Here is a 15697-nt window from a genome sequence, read left to right as displayed (position 1 = left end):
TCTTCTTTTTTTTCATTAGGTCTGAATGAGTTTTAGCAGCATATCAGATAGTAATCTCATATTTTTCCCATGGGTTTTTTAAGAAGTCTTTATTTGATCATAAGGACAAACATTGATTGGCAGAAGTGTTAGAATTAATTAATACATGCTAATTAAATAGTAACCCATACTTAAAATGATGCATCCATATGGTTGATAGTTAGCAAACCGTACAGCAACGCCGCATCCCTTCTCTCTCTCATATTTGGAATTGCCACCCTTTGGTCTTTGGTGAGCCTTTGTAAAAATAAAGAATGCACGTGCAACAGTGCAACTAAGTTAAATGATGTGCAGGCTCGAAACGGAACTGAAACAAATTCGCACTCTCCTTTCTCTACTACGGTTGCTATTACGAATTTACGACAGTCTCCATCCACGTTCTGCGAGCACTTCACGAACCCGTGCGGCCACATCAATGGCATCGTTCAGGGGAGGGTAGCTCCAGCTGTCTGACATCTACAATTGAGGACATGATCACATAGACACCATGAGTTTTCCTTGAGAAAATTTCAAACTTCTAAACTTAAGACTTCCAAAGCTGATATGACGGAGAATGTGATTGACTACAGAAGAGATGACTTGGTCTTGATCAGTAACAGAGAACAAATATTAGACTTACATCTTCCAATCCAGTGAAAGGACGAACAGCCCCTCGTTTATGAAGAGTGCTGTGAAAATCTGAGAATTTCCACCTGCAGTGCTCAGTTCCAATAACATAAACTGGCTTCCTGTATAAAGTTGTAACAGAGAGCTTAGCTATCAAGCTATGAACCTCAAACATGAGCAACATTTACAAATAGAAGTATACTACTCCGTAGCACAATAACTCACCCAGTGCTGCACGCCTCACTTATCATACTTATTGAGTCTGCTGTTATGATGAAAGCATCAGCCCATGCGAGGTGCCCTAGGTGCGGGTTAGGTTCTGCAGCAGAAAATCCAGCTCAACATAAATTCTCCGCTGCATATAAAGATTAAAACGATGAAATTTTCTTATATAGCATGTACATTCACCATCCCAAATGTAAAACTTAGGATGTGTGCTGAACTCTTTCAATATAAGATCAGACACCTGCCAGGAAATGGTTTAGAATTTGAAGTGTGAGCAATGCATGAAACATGACATGAACAATCAATAGTTCTACCTTTTGTGGTGTTCTCCTGGAAAATGAAATTCTGACACTTCCACAGGTCTTTAAAACTTTGTGTAGTGAGCTTACTAGCTGCTTAGCAAGGTCGACACCATAATTACAGTTTCCTGACAATTGAAGTGCTATGCGTTAGATCTATCTATACATGTGTGAAAGCAGAAACTGCTCAACCTGTACGCTCAAAGTAAAATAAACTAAAATATGATAAAGTAAGCGATGCATAAAAAGTCTCTTTTTTTTGCATCAACTTACTTTGTAATGTGGTTAGCTCTAATCTAAATAATCATGAAAACGCAGCTAGCCAAAATTTTGAAAGTTTGACTGCACGTATCTTAAAACATTATTCCTCTGTCTGGAGGGAGTAAGAGGAAGAGAAAGCATGTGGAATGGAAGATTTTGCATGAATGAGAGAATATTAACGTGTTGTTTTCACACTTATTTAGATTAGAGTGTACATGCAACTTAAATTCCTCAATTGACTTGCGCGATCTAACGGCCAGAATGCAAATAGAATAACTTGTTATGCTATGAGCGTAGAGTCTAACTTCAATTCCGCAATCGAATGGCGTGATACAATTACGAAAATGTAAATAAAATAACATGTTGTGCTCAGTATTCATGATTTATGAAGAAAATGCAAGATCGTAATGGAATTCCTGATGACAGGGAATCTAGGATTAAGGCCTACTGGAAATGCAATTATCCATCTTATTTTGGAAGCTAGGCTTCACAATGCAAACTAAAAGAAATCAATCAGTTTTGAGTTGTTTCAGATGATGCATGTTGGACTTTTTTTTTGCGAGAGACGCATGTTGGACTTTCTTTTTTGCGAGAGACGCATATTGGACTGGAGCACTTGCAATTATGAATGCAACTTATTTAAGTTCGCGACATTATTTATTGCAGTAATCAAACAATCCCATCTTTTAACATGCAGAATGTGTTATACCAATATTTTTTAACTATAGTGAAGAACGAAACATTCAACTGGAATATTCTACCACAAATTCACAATAAACATGATTATGTTGTGATGCACAAAGTATGTGAAAGACCGGCTACTGCATATGTGAAAGTATTCTTGCTCAATAGCAAGCGCCATACGGCAATACCATACCAAAAGAAGGGGGAATTCAGCAGATAAAAAAAGCTGAGCTATTCCCTTGCTACACACACACAAGGAGTTATCTATTTTGAAATTGTGTGTAGTGTCTCCAACTCTCTGTGCCTGTGTGGCATTGCACATTTTTCTTATCCAATCGAACTAGCCTATGTAAAGCATATACATGCTAACGTAACATTAGGAGATACGATATGTCATCAATTAAGTGATTATTCCTCGCATGCCATCAGTTACAAGAAGTTATACCCATTATGCTATCGTCACCAGCCCAGCATCTGCTCCCAGCCAAAAATCACAGCTGGAAATCCAACTGCTGCATGGAAGAGATCAAGTACATGGACGTTTTGGTACTCGGATGAGATGGGGGAAAGCGGCCTGCAGGAGGGGGGGGGGGGGGATCCAGCCAAAGAGCCAGCTCATTCATCTACAGCGGTGAGCAATGGCATGGAAGGCCGCAGTTTCATAAAACAGTCGTATATGAGAAAACATGACTTGTTCAATGGCATATCGCGAAGCAAGGGTTATTCGGCAGATAGACAGGCAGGAAGGGAAAGAGGGGTTTACTTGTTGGTCCTCCAATGTTTACTACTACCAATGGCTTTGTCAGGGGAGCAAGTTCATCATGCCAGTTTGTAGCAGCAATGCGTAGTGTAGCAGAATCTGCTTGGTGAAGTGCACCAGCAGTCAGAACCTGCCTTTCCAGATTTCGAAGTTTAGAACTGGGAAGCTATTTGATGACAACAAATGAGATATTTTGTTTGCAAGATAAAAAATCAGCATACCACATTTGGCCCAGGTGGTTCTCGTGGAGTAATCCATGTGCGGAAAAGGCGTGGAATTTCCTGTTGCCCCTTTGCAGTTAACGCATAGTAATCATGACGAGGAGTCACCACCAAATCAAACCTATCAAGGCGATACCTGGGGTGTTGTATCTGACGTAATCACAATGAGAATATAATGGCTGACAAATAATCAAATAAACAAATGATATATTCATTTTAGTATTCTACCTGAATGACAAAAACATTATCCGGAGCTAAAAATCTTACTGAACTTGCATATGATATGGTATCTCGGCCACAAGCAACAACTATTGCCAGGCCTTCCCTGAAAGCAAAGCAAAGTTTGAGGAAGTATTCCAGGAAAACTAGATGCTGAGAATATTAAAGAGCTTATGGCAGAAACAAATCCTACAAAATGTTTAGCCTAGTTCTAGTTTACTTTTGCATAAGAGAAGTGGCCAACCAGAGTATGTCCTAACAAGTTGCCTATTTGGAATTCATAAAAAGACACCCTATCTTTCCAATATTCTTCCTAGAGGTATGGAAACAACCATTCAAGGATATAACCTGTCATGGTAGTTATATCAATACCATGTACTCTTATATGATCCATGGCCAACATATATCAGAATTAAAATGTATGATTCTACTATATCAACAAAACCTCAGTCATATATAAATTAATGCATGTGGTAATTGTAACTTTACAAGGAATTTATAATGTTCTAAGTAGATCCAATAAAAAAAAGTGAATAGAAGGATGAGTGTTGAGATTTCCTGGATCATATGTTGTAACAAGGGATTGGATAGAGATATTCAGAACTGGCACTGCGACATTGATACCATGCTAAATATAAACTGCACAGTAGTGCACAAACAACAAATAGCAGTATAAGAAATGTGAACCGTACTTCTCAAAAGTATCATGCACCACTGTCACTATCTTTTTGGTATCTGCTTCCAGTACAGAAGACAATCCAAATGATTGAACATTATGGACAGGATAAGGTGCAAGCATTTTTCCTTGAAACAATGGTGCAAATGTCGTATTAGAAAATATATGTCTCAGTATTTGGTCCACTATCTTGTGCAAGGAGATCGGGAGAAAGTGCAGCCACTTGTTGATTCCTCCTATTGGCCTGGTAATACGCTGCATGAACAGATTTCACCAGAAAAATAATAAATAATGAGCTGTAACTCTAAATCTGTGAGAACAAGAGTGAAAAAAACATTTGGAAGCAGTCACTGCCATAGTTATATGAAATTATCAGATAATAAAAGCTACCCTCCATCGGAAAATTTACCAAATGAGACCTAGCAAAAGTACTGAGGAAGTTGATAAGAACTTAAGACAAGACTATATGGTGAAGCCAGAATTAACAATAAGGACTTTGCTTCTTGTTAGCCTTCTTATTAGTATTTGTTAACAGAGGTGATACAGGACAAGCATCTGCCCGCATACACAAGTAACAAGAAGCTAGAAAGAAATGACAATCTATTTAGAGTATTTCAGCCTTTTAGGGCAGAGCGATTGCCATCAACACATCGCAATCCAAAATTCAGTCCATGCTACTTGCTGCTGCAGCGAACGAGCCCTTGGCGTAATGGTTAAGGAACAACTCTAGTAGCACTCCTCAGGTCCTGAGTTCGACTCCCCATGGGAGCGAATTTCAGGCTGGGGTTAAAAAGTCCTCTCGTCTGCCCCACGCCTTAAGCACAGACCTAAGGCCCGCCCGCTCTCACACGGGCTTCGGTGCCGCTGTGTATGGTGTGGGGCAGGGGTTCGAGGATTTTTCGACCTGCGTGAGAAGGTCTTCTTCTTAATGCAAATGTCTGGGGGGGGTGGCTTACCCCTTTGCAGGTCGAGTTTTTTACTTGCTGCTGCAAACCCCATGAATGCACACAGAAAAAGCCATGCCAACAACTAACCAGTACCAAATCCGACAACCACCATCTGGGAGTTGAGTTGACGAACCATTTCAGAATCAACCTGACAGTTGACACTCATGTTCACGCACCCTCGTTGCAGCAACAGATGAAACTCTTGACAGCTCATGACAGAGTACATAATAATGAATGAAATTGACTTCCACTCTATGCTTCAGTTCCCAACACATACCGCAAGCACGAACAACATGCGCAACCCATTTAAGCCTTCTACGACTAATCAACAGCGATCCCATCACACTATCACCGCTCGCGGAGAGGAAACGAGGGGGGCGAAATCTTACGTAGAGCGTGAGGCGGTCGGCGAGGCCGAGGGCGCGGACGAGGCCGAGGCACTGGTTCTCGGCGCCGGCACAGCCGTTCCCGATGACGATGGCGCGGCGCACCGTGCCGGCGCCGCCCGCGAAGATCTCCGGCGCCCCCGTGCCCCCACCGGGTGGCTCTGGCATCCACACTGGCCGAATCGACATGGCTCGCTGGCTTCGAAATCAGAGTGGGAGGAGCTGGGCGTGGGGCCTCTGGGCTGTGGCTTGCGAAGCGGGAGGCGAACGGATCAGCCAAGAGCAGTGGCTCGAGCGGCGATGGGATTTGGTGTGAGCCAGTCTTGCGGAACAAGTTTGGTTTTCCATATTTTTTGTTTTGCTTTCTTTTCGGGTCTGCCGGACTGCCGGACTGCCCGGCGGGAGGCCGCGGGACGGAGGAGACGGAAAGTGGCCTAGTGGGAAGTGGGAGATCAGGAAGGGGACTAGGGGAGCACAGCAGCCGCCGCCGACGAGGAAGCGGCGTTCCGTCTTTTCTTCTTTTGAGGGAAGGCTGGGCCGGGCCAAACGTTGTGTTGGACTTCTGAAGCGGGCTCGTTGTTTAACGGTCGGCTTTCAGTCCAATGTGTTGCAGAGTGGCCAGCTTTGTTTGGTTGTTGGGCTTTTACAGCAGCATTGACCAACGGGGGTTTTCAGGGCCAAAATAAAAAAACATTAACCTTTTTAAAATGGACGCTGCCTAACATGCGACCCTTCGCACGATGGCACGGCCGCGCGTACGAGTCACATGCAGCAGCAGCATGGTATGAAGATTTGAACTTTGAAAAGCTGAAACTTTCAAACCGTTTACTCGATTTAAAATCCGTCTAAACGGTTAGCTTTGTCTCGACGAGATTTCAAACTATGTCTTCATATTGATATGTTTTGACAAAAACAAATCAATCCTAAATGTTATCATCTAATAATATATGAAGCTACCACTCTGTTAATAATAAGTTGTTATGTGGCAGCTTCATTCAAAACTAGATGAAACCCCGCGCGTTGCGGCGGGACTTTTAAAGCATATACCAAATGAGAATTTTTAAATCTTCCATACCTAATCAAACTGAATTGAAAAACAGTCCAAACCTTGTTTTTAGTAAAATATGTTATTGATTCGAAAATTAAATTGAAATCCCATGAATCTGGAAGCAACTATTGTCACAATGGTGCACTTTCTAAGGACACAATTTTGTGAAATTGTACACCGGCGTGTGAAAAAGGCAGAGTTGCAGTCCAATGGAATTTCTCTGTTTAAGGCCACTATGAAAACCAAAATTCAACTCTTTCAAGGGTTTGTAATCATACAAACATGCGAGGATATGTAGTGCATATTAGCTAAAAATGCATAAGGCAGCCTGCCTCTTGAAATAGCTGGAGATATAGGTTTATTGCCAAATGTCAGTGCAATGCTTAACAAATACTCATAGTCAGTGGCGGAGCCGAAAAACCGGACAAGGATGGTGCTAAGATAGCACTAATGATGCTATACTTGTGAATTTTACATACTAATGAACTAAATACTTGATGAATCCTCTTGTGAGCATCCTTGCCAGGCCGGTGCTACGGCACCGGTAGCACCAGGCCCGGCTCCGCCCCTGCTCATAGTTATATAACATTGGCACATCAATGTTTAAGACTTTAGTTTAGAATACCATAAAATGGTAGGGAGAATTAGTACAACTTGCTGAGTGCAATGGTGCCTTATGTTGCTAAGATGCAAAATAGGAACCAATGGTGATATTGTCATAATACTAAGTAATGATCAAAGATGTTCAGATTGCACACAGTAGCACCTCCGAAGCCTTGCATTATACATGGATCAAAGTCGGGGAGAACGCCAACACTACTCCAATTTCAAGTACTGTCTTTGGGCATCCCACAACCATGCACACTTCCAAACTAATTTTCTCATGACAACATATCACAAAAAACCCCATGCCTAAAGAACTCAGCCCGATAAATTCCTGAAAGTAAAACGGTGGAACTGAATAAGCAGTAACAGTAATAGCATGTAGCTATTTATTCCAGCAAAAAAACAAAACATGTAGCTATTTAACTGCACGTTGAGAGAGAGCAGAACCTTTTGAGTTTTGACTGGTTCCCGTGGATGAGGACATGATTCAATCTAATCTGCAAAATCGTAGGCAGATTTGATTGAGTTTTATCTGTAAATTCGGATGGGGCCAAAAAAAATGCTTTGTCCAGGGAATTGATCAGAGCTCAGAGCATGGAACTTCCTGTGACTAAATCAAGCAGCAGTTGGGCGGGCTGTAGGGGATGATCCACGCTGCCGGCTGCATGAAGGATAAGAGAGGAACATGTGAACGGAAACTCGATGCTTCTCCGCAATGGAATACCTTGGGATCGAAAGGGGTCATGGAAGCCAGACTTGCCGCTGATGTGGAACGGGAGACGGCGAGGCGCGCGGTGAGCAAGCGGGCCTTCACCTGCACGGAAGGAGCAAGACCTTTAAAGGAGAAGACGACGGTTTGCTCCCTCCATTACCATAATGGCTGCATTTGTGGTCGGGAGAGGATGCAGGGAGGGCAGGGGCCAGGCAAAGCGACGCGCACAGGTGGGGCCGTGGGGAAGGGGAGCGGCGCGCAAGTTGCTCAGGGATGCATTGGGCTGGCGCGCAGAGATGGGGGATCGGGGGAAGACAGGCAGCGGAGCAGACGGAGACGGGGTTCGGGATTTTTTCACGGTGGGCTGCGAACTTGGGCCGGAGAAGCCTGGAACGTGTCGCGGGATCGCTTGCAAAACGCCCGCGGGACCGGCGAGCTCACAGAAACCACTTAGGCATAGAAGACGGGGAAAACGCTAAGGTACACGCTCATCTGGATAGGCTGCATGTGTAGCTTGCTAAATTTATTGCATTTAGTGGGATTCAACTTTATAGAGTTTATAGATGGGGATGGTATCTCGCGAATGAAAATTACCACAAAATAATATACAAAATATTACTCTGTTCATAACAAGTTACCATGTGACAACTTCATACAAAATATGGGTGGTATCTCGTGAATAAAAGTTACGACCTAATAATTTACAAAAATACCACTTTGTTAATAATAAGTTGTCATGTGGCAGCTTCATACAAAACAGGGGTGGTATCTCACGAATGAATATTGCAACCCATTAATATAAAAAAATACCACTCTATTAATAACAAGCTACCACGTGGTAATTCATATAAAATAGGGGTGGTAATTCATAAATGAAAATTACAATTCAATAATATACGAAGTTGCCACTCTTTTACTAACAAATTACCACTTTTTACGACATGGCAACTTATTTCAAAATAGGATGGTAACTTGTGCATTGCCGCTTGGTAACTAAAGAGTTCTTTTTTTTATTGAAACACATTAAAATGGGATTTAGATTTAAAGCACTTGTCGATACGAAACCAACAGTGAAAACATATTGTGAATCAGGCAAACGGTTTGTGCTACAAAACATTTTAAATCTCTAAAAATGCTAGTACACATACAAATGCGTCAAACACTTTACCAGCTCATTGCGGTGAATGCCAAAGAAACCAGCGCACGCGTGCAAACACAAAATTTGATGGAGCCTTGTGGTGGAACCAACCCACCCAGGTTCAAGTCCTAGACTTGGCATGGGTGCTTGCATTTCCTGGATTTAATTCAGAATTTAACCGGCGCTTTGCTTTCAGTGGTAGGTGACGTACTTGTCAACAGCGAGGCGCCTGTGGTGACTTCGTCAATCTCTCAATACTCGCCGACCGACTCAGTCTCTCGGAGGTGCTCGTAGAGATAGGGTGTGCGTGTGTGCGTTCATAGGGGTGAGTGTTCACTCGTGTTTGTGAGCGTCTGCGTTTGTACTGGGTTTCTAAAAAAAATATTGATGGGGCAGTGCGTGCAACAGCGTGGCGCGTTAAGTTTTAGGTTTTAAAAAACATTAACAGGATAGAAACGCCACTACCCATGACGTTTCAGCGTTTGCACATGCTTGAGCGGGAGCCAAAGTTAAATCGAGCAGAGTACGCTTGTGCTCGATCGGGATTCGGGAGCCAAACTGAATTCCCATTTCCTTGCACATACGTTTGATTATTTTCATGGCGCCAGTCGCGCGAAAACACTGACACAATCACATTGCCAAACTGAATTCCTATTTCCCTGCACATACGTTTGATTATTTTCATGGCGCCAGTCGCGCGAAAACACTGACACAATCACATTGCCAAACTGAATTCCTATTTCCCTGCACATACGCTTGCTTATTTTCATGGCGCCAGTCGCGCGAGAACACCGACACAATCACATTCACACCGGAAGAAAATGTACGCACGCAGCACGAATGCATCATACACATTCACGCCGCCAGTTCCCGCATTCCCGCGCCATCACAAAGAGGTCCTACGTACGGTCCGTGCAAGCAGCAATCACGACACGTAGTACGTAAATATATACTGGCAGTACTGTTTGATCATGGGACGCCGCCGCCGACGACCGGGAAGAACGGGAAGAAGAGGTTCAGAGGCAACCCCATGTTGTAGTCCAGCGGCGAGTCGATCCCCGGGAGCCGGACGGGCTTTGCCGTCTCCAGAGCCGTCCCGTCGTCCGCGGCGGCCGTCGCTGTCTCCGGCGCATCAGCGGCAGTCGTCGCCTTCTCCGGCGCACCAGCGGCAGTCGTCGCCTTCTCCGGCGCGTCAGCGGCAGTCGTGGCCTTCTCTGGCTCACCAGACGGGGCGGTCGCAGAACCGCACTGTGTGAAGACGCCTAGAGGAGAAGTCAGAGCGTACGAGCCGCCGCCGGGCCGCGCGTGGGCGACGACAACGCGCGACGCGGCGAACCTCGGGGGCGCGCAGAGCTGCTCCGGGCCGCCGAGGATCCTCGCGGCGCACGGCGATCCTGGTTTGGATCTGGACGCCGGCACGGCGACCTCGAACCTGCCCTGGCCGTCCGTCTCCGCGGCGCGCACGCCCGTGCCGTTGGCGCACTTCACCGCAACCACCACACCTGCATGTGTTGCCTTCGTCAGAGACAAGCACCCAGGTCATTTCAGCATTTCCACTGCGGTGTACCTGAGAGGTTACGCTGCTGGGCGCAGTCGAGGCAGGCCACCGTGCCCCGCAGCGTGTCGGACGACCCCGCCGCGGCAATCTGCGCGGCGGCGAGGCAGAGGACGAGTGCCCCGACGACGAAGGAGACACGAAGCGCAGCCATGATCTCCTAGGCGAAAACGAACGGACACGTACATACGTACGTACAGCTAGACTCTCGTTGACTCGAGCCGCACGCTGTGTTGCAACTTGCGCCTTGTTGCGTGAACCAACACACGCAGCACCTGCATTTATATATACGTGGCTGCGGTGTGGTGCAGTCTCGAACTCGCAGCTACGACTATGAGGGGTAGCTAAACACAAGACCACTCCATGAATGCTCCGCAAGGTTAGATTGGTGGATAGCGGCGAGCCGGCGACTTATTGTGCTTGGGCGAGATTTGGAAGGCCGGAGCAAACGATTTATGAAGGAATTCTGGAAGTTTGATTTCCTATAGAATTGTTCTGCTTCAAAAACTAAATTCCTTTTTGGGTTGTTTGGAGGAGCAAACAAAACCGCAGAGTGATTCCTTACGGAATGGAACATTTTCTATGCTTCTCACAGGAAGCAAATTATTAGTCCAGATCGGTTTTCATTCCTCTGTTTTCAACCTTTTCTTTTGAAAACATATAAGTCCTCAATGTATGCTTCATCCCCTTCAGTTCACAAAAAACAGAGAAATTTTAGATACTGATACAGTCAGTTTTTAGGATCAAACTTTGAGCCCTAGTTTTTATTGTATGATTTGGATGATGCACAAGAAAAATAGTATTAAAATTTTTTCGAGACAAATTTATGCATATACTTTTAATATTAAGAAAAAAAAATTTAGTCCCTCAGCTTGTCAGAAAAGTTCATTTTTCATTCTTAAAAAAGTTTCGTGCTTTTTTTGTCCAACTTTCAAAACCGGACACTTTAATTTTGTTATGTTAACTACGGCTAGATTTACCGCATATTGTTGTATTTGGTGGTAATTTTTTCGGTTCTGTTATTTTTAAGGCGGTTGAGAAATAACTATTTCTAAGTCGATGCTAACCACCGTCTGATCTAACTACTGAGATTCGTACAAAATTCATGTAAGTACAAAGGATGCGAAAAATTTCATTGGATGGATATAATTGTCGATTGAGAAATAAACACTTCCTATTCCTTTTAGTTCTTTGTCCTTCATAGATTAGAACCTCCTAAATATCTATAATGATATCAATGGTCAAAGTTTGATCCAAGTCATATCCAAAGTCCCGCCTTTCCTGTGAAACGGAGGCTGGTGCTAATATCATTTACATTGCCAACAAATTTTTTCAGCCACTTCACCGGCACCTCCATCACTCAACCACCAAAACTTTGAGGAAGACAACTCGACATACTTTTGAAGAAGTAAAGTCCATAAAACGGAAGTGCAAAAGAAAATTCTGGAGGCAGACACGAAAGACGAACACGTTGTGGCTAGATCCCAATATGCAGGCCACCGAAGTGGCCAAGCTCGAAGGAAAAAGCGGAGACGGCGGCTTAGTGCCACTCTGACGAAAATTTTATTGCTTCAGCTAGCATTTACATGGCCCTCAAAAAATAAGTTATCATCTAAATATGTCACTCAAAATGGTAGGACTACTAGAAGTAAGCGTCCTTGCCTTCCAAAAAACAAGTAAGCTTCCTTTCAGGAATCTCCGCCCATATAATATGAATTGAGCAGCACTAAAAGTGACACCCGGTTTATTTTATTTTTTTAGGAAAAGGCGGTCGTTTCCGTCATTCGATTAGAGAGAAAAAAATAGAATGTACGGGCTCTCAATCCCGGGGTTCAAAGAGAAACCAAACCAAAGCAAAACAAAAAGACTTCGGTTTATTATTCAGTTCACGGCCGAATTACGCCTTTCGCTTTTCGCTGATGCCGGTGATGATGAAATGCCCAAAGGTTCAGCCTTTAAGCAGCAGGAAGCGCAGACGAAGAGACAAGGTTGGAGTTTGGACCAGTGTGTGCCATCCCCTGACGTGACCTTCATTTTATGGCAGGAACCGAGATGGCAACCGAGCCATGAAGGCGGCCCTGCATCTGCCGCTCCGGCAAGCAGGAGCTACGAGCCTTTGAGCAAAGGTTGCTGAATTTTATCTTCACAAGAATCACAGCAGCTCAGCAACAGGTAACAGCCGCCGTTGGTCCATCTCCAGGTTGATATAAATGATTAGTAAAATCCATGTGAAAATAGCAAATGTGTAGTGCAGTGCGGTTAGTTCTCATTGAATGGAGGAGGCAGTCAGCTAGACACAGTGAATTCATGCTCAGGGCAGGCCCACAGAAAAGAATGGCACACAGCAAAGCACTGCAAGTTCAATTGGTGTGAGGCTGTGAGCCATTGTACTGATCCTTGAACTGGTATGGCGAATAGGTTCCAACCAGCAATTGACTAGAGCACTGCAGCGCAAGTTTGGAATTGACAATGGGAAAGAGGAGCACAAAGGAATAAAGCTAAAAAAAGGGCAACAGAACCAACTTTCCGCAACTAAGGATCACTGGAAGTGGAAGAAAGTGGTTCACAGTCCAAATCTAACCAAATCGTCTCAGAACACTATTGTTATCGACATCAAGCACCAGGCCTAAATCCCCCCTATCATCTTCTTGAACACCAACAGCAAGCATAAAGACTGTTGTACAGAACTCACAATGAATACTGACTCTGCAACATGCATCAATTTAACCATCTTCACTTCGCTCAAAATCTCCTGGATAGAAAGCATCTCGATTTCAGCTTTCCGAAAGCATTCAAGTTCTGAACTCTGATGCATGCAATAGTTCAAATAAAAAGAAATTCATATGTTCAAGGGCTTCCCGAAGTTCCTAAAAATTCCTGCATAAGATGTAGTAGACTTCAGTTTTACAGGCACTGAAATAGACTACAGTAGAAGATACTATAAACTACAGTTGCACATATACAACATTAAGCATTTGAGAAAGTTATGTGTTCTTATGACCGGAATGCTCCTATAATCTTTCAGCAATGTGTCACAGGGAAGTAGAAGTACATACAAACAAAAGGGAAATATAATAAATGGTTCAAAGAAGTTGTTGGGTAATGGGGTTCATCCCTTTTGTTGGATAAAACAAGGTGGTTGCCACTAGAATACTACACCTAAACATAGCAATCAGTCATTGTGAAAACCAAACTAGTAAATATTTTTAATAGATGTTACAAATTCAAATGTAGATAAGTACCAAGAGAAGTTCATAAAATAAGAGCACACCCTAGAATTTCTTATGCCTGAGACCACTAGGCACCAAACCAAAGTGCTTTCGAGGACGTAAATAGCAATGCTTTTGAACAAAGCATCGACTGATGGATGAGTTGGTACATTGCTTCTAGTTCACATGATATCACAGAAACCCACATACATACCAGATGCATTTGACAGCATATGTTAACACAATAGTCTGAAATTCTCCAGGAAGTAGGCTGACATGGAATTATGGATGAGCAGCGGCATGCCCAGTAAGATCCGAAAATGCACATCAGGTAATTAACAAACACAGGGAAATTGCACCTTTCCATCACAAGACATGTAACCGTGTGACATTACGAGATGAGGAAAGAAAACTGAAACAAAATTTGGAAAGGTGTAGATAAGGGTGCAAACGGGATCCTGCGAAAGTCCCGCTTCTAGTTCAATTCTCAAATCTCTTATTCTAATTCTGAACAAAATTTTGAATAGAAGGTTTGAAAAATGAACTGGAAGCGGGACTTTCGCGGGATCCCGTTTGCAACCCTAGGTGTAGACAAGCATAGGCCTCCAAAATTTTCCAAACCTAATAACTTTGACAAAGATTGCTCTTCCTCCTGAATTACAGAGAGCTCACAATTCACGAACACATGGCAGAAGTTCTTAATTTCTTATTACTGTTGGAACTTACAGTAATATCACACACATCATTCCAATTTCCAAGGACACCAAAATTGCAAGCAGTTGCACAAAAAACTCAACTTGTTCTCACTTTCTCGTTTTTCATCCCGGTCTACAACAAGAACCCACTAGAATTATACCCTAATGTAACCAATCTATGACTCTGGGCATTCAGAACAAAAGGCCAGAACCACATCACCTCGCCGGATTCAGTCGAGCCACCCTGTTTGCCGGAGCACGGCGTCACGCACCCGTCGCAGGTCTCGGCCCTTGAGCGTGCGACCGGCGCCCTCGAGCATCGAGAACGGGGCGGACGGCCCCGTGGCAGCAGCGGACGCGCGCGCGACCATCTCGTGCGGGGGCAGCATGGCGGCATCCCCGTGCCGGAGCTCGTCATCGTCGTCAAGTTCGTCCCACCTGTCCATTGCCGGCTTCAGAGGCGGACGGACGGGCACCTTTACTGGAGCCGACTGGTGGTACTGCGGGGCCTGTTCCCGGCTCTTGGGCCTCGGGATCGCCGGGATAGCCCACGCAACGGAGTTCGGGGAAAGGGTGGGCGATGGCGACTTGCCAGATGCTGAGGCGGCGGCCGCGATGGTCGCCTTGCGACGGAGTAGGGTCCCGGCGGTTGCCGCGGCCGCAGACGCCGCTACCCCGCCGGCCCCGCTGCCGCGGCGGACAAGGAGCCTCTTGTCCCCTTCGTGCAGCGCGGCGAGGAGGCCGAGGTGGCTGTGCGGGACCCTTTGGCTCCCTAACCCATCGGGCGGCGCGTCCGAGGCGGCGGCGGGACCGGACGAGAACAGGAAGTCGTCCTCGTGAAACTCATCCCCAGCGACGAACGACGGCTCCGTCGGCGAAGACGAGGGCGAAGAGAACAGCCCGACGAACCGCTCGGTCGCCGGCGACACGCGCGGCCGGTACTCATCCATGGTGGCGCGCTCCGGCGAGGGGAGTGGGGGCTCAGGGAGGAGGCGCGCGCATGCGGGAGTGGGCTGAATCGGGGGACCCCGTGGGTTCGGGTCCCAGTGGTGGGCGGCCGATGGGGGTGGGGAAGGGGAACCGGAGAAAGGCAAGGAGCTCGCTGGGTTTGGCTTTTATGAGAGGCGTGCCCTCCAGTTTCTGTTGCTCCGCTCTGCATTATGGGGGCGGGGGACGTGGCGGATACGGACGGTGGTTTTTTTTTTTTTACCAGACGGTGGATGTCAACGGAGGCCAGTTATTGATTTAAGGAATTTGATACTTTCTCCGATTTACTTATCCTGATGTATGCGCCGGGCGTCGCGCGGTAGTCGGAGCGAGCATTGGCACCGTTACCGGAGGATTTTTAGGAGCGTTCGGAGCATTTTCAGCAGTATCTAAACAGGGGCTCTATCCCGTTTTTAAGAGTTAG

The 15697-nt window shown here is 45.3% G+C and overlaps 3 protein-coding genes across 3 annotated transcripts; all 3 read right to left on the bottom strand.

Annotated features, from left to right (window-relative positions):
• Positions 1-152: 152 nt before the first annotated feature.
• On the bottom strand, positions 153-7931 carry LOC100839773 (mitochondrial fission protein ELM1). The gene is given in 12 exon segments (XM_014895910.2): positions 153-495; positions 659-767; positions 871-964; positions 1048-1111; positions 1185-1297; positions 2878-3004; positions 3096-3245; positions 3324-3420; positions 4007-4245; positions 5327-7308; positions 7425-7638; positions 7734-7931. Coding segments are annotated over 10 exon segments (1278 nt in total). The 5' UTR covers positions 5513-7308; positions 7425-7638; positions 7734-7931; the 3' UTR covers positions 153-396.
• A 1556-nt stretch (positions 7932-9487) lies between these two features.
• On the bottom strand, positions 9488-10649 carry LOC100827343. The gene is made up of 2 exons (XM_003581161.3): positions 10395-10649; positions 9488-10329 (listed from the first exon to the last, which is right to left on the bottom strand). Exons 1-2 carry the CDS (start codon positions 10534-10536, stop codon positions 9797-9799), a joined length of 675 nt encoding a protein of 224 aa, XP_003581209.1. The 5' UTR covers positions 10537-10649; the 3' UTR covers positions 9488-9796.
• Positions 10650-12735: 2086 nt separating this feature from the next.
• On the bottom strand, positions 12736-15432 carry LOC100839160. Its single transcript, XM_003579658.4, has 2 exons — positions 14507-15432; positions 12736-13259 (listed from the first exon to the last, which is right to left on the bottom strand). The coding sequence occupies exon 1, from the start codon at positions 15234-15236 to the stop codon at positions 14517-14519; it is 720 nt and encodes a 239-aa protein (XP_003579706.1). The 5' UTR covers positions 15237-15432; the 3' UTR covers positions 12736-13259; positions 14507-14516.
• Positions 15433-15697: the final 265 nt, after the last annotated feature.

Source organism: Brachypodium distachyon, chromosome 5, assembly GCF_000005505.3.
Source record: "Brachypodium distachyon strain Bd21 chromosome 5, Brachypodium_distachyon_v3.0, whole genome shotgun sequence".
NCBI lineage: Eukaryota > Viridiplantae > Streptophyta > Magnoliopsida > Poales > Poaceae > Brachypodium > Brachypodium distachyon.
This window is presented reverse-complemented; position numbering and strand designations above follow the sequence as displayed.

Coding starts and splice junctions, on each gene's coding strand:
- LOC100827343 (XM_003581161.3), bottom strand. CDS start 10,536: ATGGCTGCGCTTCGTGTCTCCTTCGTCGTCGGGGCACTCGTCCTCTGC. Junction 10,330..10,394: donor CCAGCAGCGTAACCTCTCAG/GTACACCGCAGT, acceptor CAACACATGCAG/GTGTGGTGGTTGCGGTGAAG.
- LOC100839160 (XM_003579658.4), bottom strand. CDS start 15,236: ATGGATGAGTACCGGCCGCGCGTGTCGCCGGCGACCGAGCGGTTCGTC.